The sequence below is a fragment of the Drosophila novamexicana genome, unplaced genomic scaffold, assembly GCF_003285875.2.
Source record: "Drosophila novamexicana strain 15010-1031.04,08,12 unplaced genomic scaffold, DnovRS2.1 tig00001444-arrow-arrow-pilon, whole genome shotgun sequence".
NCBI lineage: Eukaryota > Metazoa > Arthropoda > Insecta > Diptera > Drosophilidae > Drosophila > Drosophila novamexicana.
In genome coordinates, this window is record NW_020824859.1 from 522,415 (window position 1) to 532,838 (window position 10,424).

Consider the following 10,424-nt stretch of genomic DNA (forward strand, 5'->3'; position numbering starts at 1 on the left):
TCTCACGCTCACGCACACCTGCAGACGCACTCTCTCCCCCTCGCTCTCTCACTCTCTCTGTCTCTCTCTCTCTCGGCAACACCCATTGAACAAACAGTGCACAAAAATAAAGTGAGTAACATGTCTAGAAAAGTAGCATACAAAATGAACGGCAATAATTGGAAAAACAACAATAAAGAGAGCCATAGCAATAACAGTTAAAACTATTAACACTTACACACACACACAGCTGGTCACACTTAGTGTGGCAATCATTGCGCATGTGTGCGTGCCTTGCTTTTCACGCCTGACACACACAAAGTGCGGTAGCCGGAGCAGGAAACTTAAGATGAAATATAGGTCTAATAGCATTTTGTGGCAAATTACAAAAATTAGAAGAAACCAACAACAAAAAAAAAGCCACAACTGAAAATAGCTTTAGAAATGTTAAGAAATAACTGAAGCAGCCGCAACGACTAGCAGTAGCAGCAGCAGAAGAACAAGCAGGAGAACCAGCGCCAAGTTTTAATGAACAAAAATGGAAACTAGTCGAGCAGAATTGAGGAACCGGTTCGTGAGCAACAACTTGGCAACTGTTTGACTCTCTGTCTGTTTGTGTGTGTGTGTGCATGTGTGTGCGTGTGTGTGTGTGTATCTATAAGCTACACAAAAGTTTAACATTTAGATATGAAAGATAGCAGCTGCGTTTTGTGGGGGGGACTTTGTTCGTGTACAAGTTGTAAACATGCGCTTGGGTGAGGCCAACCAAAAAAAATTAAAAGAAAATAACTAAAGAACTATACTAAAGTAAAACGAAGAAGAACATGCTCGGTAAATGCCATAACTCTACATGGGAGCGAGAGAGTCTTTGAACTTTGAGCTGGGCGATCCAAGCTGCGGTTGCGGCTACCTAGCAACAGCAGCCAACCACAAGAGAAGAGTTGGAAAAAAAAAATAATAAAGGTGTGATATGTGATATACGCGCATAAATATTGTGTGCGGCAAAGTGTTGCGAAACTTGGGGAACACGTTAAGTCGGGCAGGTAGCGGCAAGGGCTTCTATTCTACGGAACATACGTCTAAGGCAACAGCAATTTGTTAATGTCATCGTTAGTTTAATTACTAGGAATTGAAATCTTATTAGTTTGTATTTATATTCAGTTTGTTAACATTTTTAATGCAATTACTATCACAAGTGACTATTATTCTATTATTATTTTGCTTAAATAATAATTATTATTATTATTTTATTATTTATTTTTACATTATTATATTAATCAATTGATGATTATTATTGTTTTATTTTATTTTAAATTTTTAATATATTTATTTATAAATATTTATAATTTTCATTATAATTATTTTTTCATTATTATTATTATTATTATTATTATTATTATTATTATTATTATTATTATTATTATTATTATTATTATTATTATTATTATTATTATTATTATTATTATTATTATTATTATTATTATTATTATTATTATTATTATTATTATTACGATATTAATTATTAAACTGAACAATTTTTAATATTAAATTTGTAACATAATAATTTTTATTGTTTTTATGATGACTATTTTTATTTTTTTTTTATATCATAATTATTTATTTAATAATTGATTATTTTTATTATTATTAGTAGTATTTATATATGCACTTTATTAATTATAATTAACATTGATTTATTTATTTTTATCATTTATAGCATAATTGTATTTAATATAATTTATAAATAATATTTTCATTATTATTAATTTTAGCTGGATATTTGAGCTTCTTCTTTTGCTTATAACATTTATTGTTATGAATTTATTCTTTGCAATTTCAACTTAATGCCAAATAGCAAATGCCGCGGCTTAAATCGTCTCGTTAAGTAATTTCCACTCTTGCAATAATATAATTATTATTTTTTCGAATTTGTTCATTACTTAATTTTTATTTGTATGCTTTTTTTTTGCATAATAATATTAATATTTATTTTGAGTTATGCTCGGCTATTTGCACAGTTGTATATTCATTATTTGTGCCATTCATTGTTTGCACAAATGCATTATGATTTGAAATAATTATCAATTATAATGCCCAGTGTCGAACGTGCATTATTTTCAATTATTTCGCATTTTGGCAGGCGGACAGGTGGGCAGAGGAAGTATAATGGAGAAGGGAAGGTACGGCGGAGTTGGGCTCTCTAATGCCGCTCATTTGGGCATGTAAATTTAATTAAAAGTGCACATTTAATTATGTTATTATATGCCAAAAATGCATTACACATGCCACATGCCACGCCCATTGCGAAATAATAATTTTATAGTGCGCTCTCTTCCAACTCAGAGAGCTGCCCATCAATGCATTGTACGAATAAATGATTCATTTGGCTAGTCATATCATAGAATGATGGAAAAATAATACAATTTTGTATATTGATTAAAATTTTATCAACTTGATATTTGCACAATAGAATCAAGTGGCAAGTGGCAAGCGGCAAGCGGCTTGTGGCTGTTGCATGAGCTAATTTTGTGGGCATTTATTAAAATTTAATTACATTTTTAAGCAGCGGCAAATCGAATGTGGCACAACTCTGGCCAGCTGCGAGATTTTGCCAAATTATTTATTTTAGTAATTAACTTAGATTCGGACAGCAAGAGAATTTCTTGTTTGTGCAGCATGAGCTCGGCTGTCGCATGCCACAAACAGTTGCAGCACAAAAACAATTCGATTCGATGTCGACAAGCCAAAGTTGTTGCCCCCAAGCAAATTGCATGGGCCACATGTGAATAATGTCACATATATGTGGAGCACTATATATATATGGCACAATAAAGTAATCTTATCGTGCAACCTGCCAGCATACAATGTGGCTGTGTGTGTGTGTGTGTGTGTTACACACATTGTTGATATTGATAAGAGCTTCACTAGCAGAATGCTTATCTAATCTCATTTACCCAATGCGACCACAACAAAATCAATGTACACAAATATGTTAAATGCGCGTGTGTGTGTGTGTACCTTGTGTGTGTGCGTGTGTTTGTTGTGTGTGTGCCCCACAAACGAGAAGCGTCCAACAATAATGGAAATTACAAATTGTTGATGCACAGGTGCATAGTGTTATCAGGTAAACGTGGCCTAAATCAAAGCTAACACAAAATAGCACAAACAAATAAACAGGCACGAATCAATTGTGAATGCAAATGGCATTTGTGAATGCATTCACTGACTCATGACCAACTCGATTCAACGTGGAAAGAGACTTTTTTAATATTCCATTGCCAGTCCGAAACTTCTAACTAATTTCTTTCAACTGGCGAAAAACTGTTTTCTCTGCGTGACTAATTACGAGCTACGACTCGAGTACGCAATGAATCGAATATGAGCTGATGAATCATGTATTGATATACTCACGCTGTGCATGATAGATATTTATATATATAAATACAAAATATGTGGACTGGCAATAATAGCACGAAGGAAAATAACTGATTTTTCGCGGAAAATACAAATAAAAATGAGATGCGAATTTGTAAATGAGGTCAACTGGGAACTAGTCAGTGTTGGTATACGCCATGAGCGAGATGAATCAGTTGCTCAAAACTAAATGTGAATACTCTGTGGCTTAGCCAACTGCGCGATTGAGATAAAACTTTGTAAATCAGGACAACATTTGCTTTATAGATAAGTGAGTTGTTTGAATATGAGTACACTATGAGTACTATGAATTGTAGAGTGTAAGAGTATAAGAGTCGAGTGCGAGACTTAGATTAGATTATCCGGTCAAACTATCCGCATATCGCTTAGATTAGTGAGTATGCTGAGTATGAGTACTTTGTGAGTACTTTGAATACTGCATGGATACAAGCAGGGGTTCAAGTGCAAGTTACTCAGTAGTATGTTAAGTGAAATTTTGTGCAATAATAGAAATGTGTATCCATTAATTACGACTCATATATACACTGCTCCTATAAAATAGATTCAAGTATATTCTGAGTATGAGTACGTAGTGAGTACTATGCACCAATTATTTGTATTGAACGTTATGAGTTGTATAGAAATATCTAGTATGAGAAGTGAGTACCACTGACTCGTATTTTATTTTTACTTTGCATTTGACACACAAAAAGATAAATGAGTAAAATAAGTGTGAGTACATAGTCAGCATACGACAATAATGAAAATGACAGTCAAATGAAGTGAAAGATAATAAGAGTTAATTAAAATATATTCAGAATTATGAATAGTTTGAGTATTGCAAACATGAACTTCGAGTAGCTATGAGTAGTGTGAGCAAAATAAGTGTGAACTTCGAGTATTGATAAGTTGTAGAAGTTTCAGCTGCGCGTATTTATGACTCATGCTACGCATACTACTCTTAATTGGCAGCCATCGTAATGCTGTGACTACAGTTTCGAACTGTATCTCAGGTTTACATCTACACTTCTCTGTGCCAATCATTCGATATACTTAAAAGTAACTTTTCTCCCAGGCAGCTCGTATTCAAACTACTCGTGTACGTGCCCCTAAAGACAATGCGTACAAATCGATCAAAAGTTTCGCCTACGTAAATTGTAAACTTTGCTCTACTTAAGGAACTACACACACACCCTAGAAAACCTCTATATAAGCTGGCAACTTTTCTTTATTGTCTCGCAACTGTTTCGTTGTTTGTTATATGCATATATATTTTGCGAGGGAGCAGTGTCTGCTATTATATTTAATTTGCCTGGCATACGCTTTTGTCAATGTCGCAGCATATTGTCTTAATGCTTATACTATGTGTTGTTGTCCCTCTCGCTCGCACATGCACAGGCTACTCGTCGATCTGTGTGTGCCGTTTGCTCGAATTTCCAACATGGCCCAAAGCATTGCCAACTTCACGTGCCCCTCACACACACACACACACACACACACACACACATGCACAGACGGCACAGTGACATATAAACTGTTACAAAAAGTTGCATTTTATGCATGCAAAAAACTTGTTGTGTCTCGTTGCTGTTGCTGTCATTGTTCCGTCATTTTTAGGCAAATTAGTCGCGAATTTGTTTATTTTATTTGCCGCCAACTGAAACATTTCAGCCATCATTAAGGGCTACGCCAAAGCTTCCGTTAATGCGCTGAAAATGACAGGAAAATGTCCAAAAAAGGAAACACAACTACATTTCGCCCAAATAAATGGAGAATTCAACAGAAAATCAATAAAGCTGCCAATCTGACCGAAACCCATCCAAAACAGACCCAAAGCAACGGACAAAATGAACTGCAAATTTGAAGGCGTCAGAAAAAAAAGGAGGCGGCAAGCAATTAAAAAGCGGAAATTGAATAAAGCAGCAGCAGCAGCTGCGAAAAAAAAGTGAAGACGAGCCGACTGGACACACTCTGCATATAAGAAGAGTAGCCGAAGGCGCGTTTAAACCTTTGTCTTAAGCCCATTCACCTGTGAATTGCTCGGGGGTGTGGGGTGTGGGGGGCAACAGCGACTGCTGTGCGTCCAGTTTCAGTTTCAGTTACACAAAGTTGTGAGGCCCCTAAAGGTCCCAGCCGTAACCCAAACCCTAATCCAAGTCCAGGCTGGGGCACAAACCAGTGCAAAAACTCTAACGAAACGACGTTGTTATGAATATGAATGAGAATGTTGTCTCTCAGTTCTCTGCTGCTGCTGTTGCTTCTGCTTCTTCTTATACGCAGCACATGCAATTACCATACGAAGTAACACTGAAAGAATATGGCACAAGCTATATCAACTATTTAAATACACTTCCAAATGCATAGCCAACATCAAATACACTTTTTATATGTGAAATGTTGACCCAGACTTTGCTGTAGATTTATTTTTTATTTTATTTTTTTAATTAATCTGAAATATTTCAAAAATTTTAAGAATTATTTAAATATCAGGCAGATGCAAGGGCGACTTTTGTAATATTTATAAATATTTTTATGTGATTAATTAATTATTTTTTAAATACATTTTCTTTTCAATTGAAAATATATTTTTAAATATCGAACATTTTTTATATTTTTAAATAATTAAGTAAATAATCTCTTTTTTTTATTGATATGCATATATATTTTATCATTATTTTTATAAATATTTTTTTGTTTTTGTTGAAGAATTCAGAAAAAATTTTAAGTATTTTTTATATTTATGCATTAATTATTTAAAGTTTATTTAAAAATTTGCAAGAGTCTAAAAGCACGTGGAATCAGTAAATGATGCATTTGCCTATAACATAAGAGTCTTTATATGCAGTATCGATAACAATTGCCACACACACACACACACACACATGCCCAAGCAGCTTCATATATCACTTACCAAGTAATGCATTAAGAAGTCATATCTGCTGTTGCTGCCAAAATCAGTTGCTGTGCAAATGCAGCCGAAGGCATTTGCCAAGGCAAACATCAAATATTTATTTCTATGCATGCTTTTTGTTTGGCATTTTATTTATTATAGACAGAGACAGACTGCGAGAGAGCATGGGGCATGCCACAATTTGCGGTCATTAAAATGCATAAGCTGTAAGCAATTTTTGCATTTGACATTTGGTTATTTTGTGGCATTACTAATACGCCGCGTGTGTGGCAAGCTAAAATAGAGAAGAAGGGCGATAAAACTACAGCCTGGACACACAAGCACGACCTACCTCCGTCCCTTGCCACTCCCACTCCCTTCTGCTTTGTCTCTATGAATGCAGGGGGCTGCCAGCAGCCCATTAAACATTTATAATTACAGCACTGATGTGTGTTTGGACCATAAAAAAAGAGCTATATAAAAAAAAAAAACAAGTAAACAAAACGCAAAAACTTTAACGTATTCAGCGTAAAGTGGCAGCGGGTGCATTGAGCCTGATCTGCATCAAGTTGCAACTGCAACTGCAGCAGAAACTGCAGCTGCAACTGAATCCGCATTCGAATCAGAATGTGAATCAGAAGCTGTAGCTGTAGCTGTAGCTGGATATGCTGTTGCATTTTTCGGCTTGTTTTGCAGAGGATTTTTTGCTTTGCATACAATTTGCGAGGCTTTTCATGTGGTGGGAGAAAGGCGCAACGCTGTCATGGGAGAGAGGAAGGGAGAGGGCAGAGGTTGGTTTTCGACACACGTTGGGCGCCATTTGAAAGGTTTTGCCTCCGGCAGAGGCTTAGCACAACGTGAACAAAAACTGTCTGTCTTAAAGTCACGTCATGTTCGTGTTTCGTCGGGGTTGCTTTGGCTAAGTGGGCGGGTGGGTGTGTGTGTGTTTGTATGTGTGTGGAGCTGCCTGTAATGAGACAGCTGCTGCTGCTGCTTCATATGCCGCTCGACGCTGTTAATGTTGTTAGGCAGCAACAGCATAAATAGCATCAGCATCAGCATCAACAGCAGCATCAGCAGCAGCTTCTTTTCAGCTAATGAGAATGGGAGCCGCCATGTGCGGCCCTCACTGCAGGGGCCCGCAAAATTTTGTGTGGCATAATAAGAGACGAGGCTCCGAACCGAAAACGCAAAAAAAAAAACTGAAAAACATTGAAGGATTTTAATTAAATAGGCTGCTAGGCGCTGGCAAGTTGTAAATTTAAACCAGACGGGGCTAAGGGGCGGCACTTTAAGGCACATACAACAGAGAACTGAAAGTAATACTTGAGAAGGATTTCGTCTTTTAATTGCTGGCATGTATCATGAGCACCTTTATTGTACGCATAACTCTTTGAGCTATTCATTTAGCAAAGCATATTGAAGATTGCGAAACGTGGAATGTCTAGCGCTAAGTACGAAAGCTACTCAGAAACGCTTTGGCCCAAGCAAAATTAACTGGGAAATACATGAAATACGCAATATGCTTAGCATTAAAGTCTTTCGTTTAAAAATAAACGAAAAGAATTTAAGAGTGCGACTTAAAACTTTTGGAAAAGGCATAAAAAAAACACCACATGAGCTTAAAAGCATGATATTGAGGAGGTTCCGTAAAGGGCACTAACATTTAAAAACTGAGAAAATGTTTCTAAAGAAGCTTCAGATTTATTTTAAAAACTCTTTTTTATCTATATAAAAGCTTATAATTATACGGAAATGGCCTGTAAAGTGGGATTCAGTTATACGATATACAATATATACACAATATACGATCAGGTATTCATTAAAAATATGCATATTTTAATTTAAAATTAAATTTTAATGGCAAACATTTAAACAGTCGCATGCATCACATTGTTTTCATCAAATGTTGCTCTAGAGCTGAACAGGCAAACAACTTGCAATACAATCGCTTCATTAAGAGCCGAGTTAACAAACCATATTTGAACTTTCCGGCTTAAAACGAAGCATTCGACAAGCTCAAGCTGTTGCCCACCAAAGGTCACAGGGCAACGCTTCGCCAGCTTCGGCTTCGGCTCACAGGTAACCGAAGCCTTTCGGCCGTGGAGCCTACGAGCATGCGCAGTTGCGCAAGTGTCCAAAAAAATCAAATTTGTATAAGCTGGGAAAATAAAACCCGCCAAAAAAGCGAACCAAACTCACGCGTGACACGCGACATTCACTAAACAGCTTTTTCTAATATATTTCTTATTTTTAGCTTGAAATTCATCAATCAAATTCTAATATGGCTCATAAAGAGCTATAGAAAAATTTCAATACTCTAGCGCGAACAAGTTTTCTATAAAAAATGCACACACACACACACCAATACACACACAAATACCTGCATAGATATTAACAGAAAAAGTTGTGTGTATCAATCAGCGCTTAAAAATAAACTCGCGCCTCGTGATATCATCTCGAGTCTGGGCCTGGGCCTGGGTCTGGGTCTCTCTCGCTCTTAGCTTGAGTTCTTACCTGCTAAAATGGCTGCCAGAAATACAAAAACGATCCGTGACATTTTGTTATAGTTCTTCTTCTGCTGCTTCTGGCTGCTGCTCCTGTAATCCTTATATGTGCACTTTTATAAGTATTTTATGTGACTTTAGCCCGGGGCAAAAGGCGCTTTTTTATTATTATTATTTGAGGTTTTTTGTTGTTGCTTTTTTTCACTCTCGCGTATTTGGCAAAGAGCTTAGTGATTTTTGTCGTAGTTGCTGTTGTTGTTGTTGTTGTTGTGCTTTGGCTTTCCAAGCATAAAATGTGTCGCTTTAGTTGAGTTGCACGGCGCGAGCGCGGGGCGGGGCGGGCTGGCGGGTTCTGAGCACTTTACGGCCGTTGCAGCCTTTGTGTGTGCGAGTGTGTAAGTGTGTGTGTATATGGTGTATATATATTATTATTTTGGATGTGTGTGTGTGTGTGTTATGTTATATGTGTTTACTTTTAGCGCGCACTGTGAACACACATTTGATGACGAAAAATTTGAGCGGGTTTCTTGAACTCGTTGCCGAAATAAACGTAACTTTATAAATCTGGCACAAAGGACTGTAATAATTCTTTTGCTTCTTCGTTATTTTGGCCAATTGGCGCAGAAGAAACGCGTGAGACGCAAGTCCGGCTGACTAGGCTGCGGCCCAAGACGCAGTTACGTTAAGCGATGCGGGCACAGATACAGCGACAGCCACGGCTACAGCTACAGATACACACGCACAGCGCACGCTACCAAAACGAAATGACGTTATGAATTTGATGACGTTGAGCGTGGAACGTTAAGCATTCGGCTTTGCCGGCAATACAAGCGCACACAAACAAACGCGCCTCGCTGTGTGTGTGGGTGAAACACACAACGAAATCGAACGAAGCGACGAACCGAATCGTTCCAAACAAAATAAACGCACGAGCGAAATGCACGAGTCGCAGCGCAGCGCAGACGAACGAACGAACGAAACGAACGGGAAATGTCGATACGAGAAATGGAAATCGGTTGGCGGAGCGAACGAAGCGTTGAATGCAACAGTTACCAACAGACTGAGTGTATTCTGTATCTATGAAGTTGCCAAACGGCCCAACGGCCACGCAGCGGCAGCAGCAGCAGCAGCAGCAGCGACGACGGCAGCAGCAGCAGCACTCACATACACACACACACACGCACGCACACAGCGCTAACTGCACACATATGCAGCGCGCACACACATATGCAGGCAGCGACGCTCAGCAACATTTCGTGTGCGCTTAGCAACATGCGCACCCAGCTAGCAACATATGCTGATGTTGAGTAGCAGCAAGCGTCATGTTGCGCGCAACTTGTTGCTGCGTGTCGTGTGATACTTTAGCTGGCATCTTTTGTCAGTTCGATTTGAATTTGTTTGCATTTGTTTTTGTTGTTGTTGTTTGTTTGCTGCATGCCACTTAATAATCTCTGCCTTTTGTTTGCTGCCACCCGCTGTGTGCCTTGCTGCACAGGCAAAACAAATCGCGAACTGACCTACATGATTAGTCGCAGCACAAATCGAGCACAAGCACACACATACACACACACGCATACAGAAGCACCCACTTTAAAACACACACGTACCTAAATCAATTATGAACTGCAATCGAA

At 37.8% G+C, this 10,424-nt stretch overlaps 1 protein-coding gene across 4 annotated transcripts in view; it reads right to left on the reverse strand.

Moving 5' to 3' along the window:
* The window catches only part of LOC115767712 (fasciclin-3), a 120,346-nt gene extending 110,518 nt beyond the window's left edge, over positions 1-9,828 (reverse strand). For all 4 annotated transcript variants that reach the window (XM_030712009.1, XM_030712011.1, XM_030712008.1 and 1 more), the window contains exon 1: positions 8,801-9,828. In XM_030712009.1, the coding sequence (XP_030567869.1) occupies positions 8,801-8,843 (43 nt within the window). In that variant the 5' untranslated portion in view covers positions 8,844-9,828. The remainder of the gene's footprint in view (positions 1-8,800) is intronic.
* Positions 9,829-10,424: the final 596 nt, after the last annotated feature.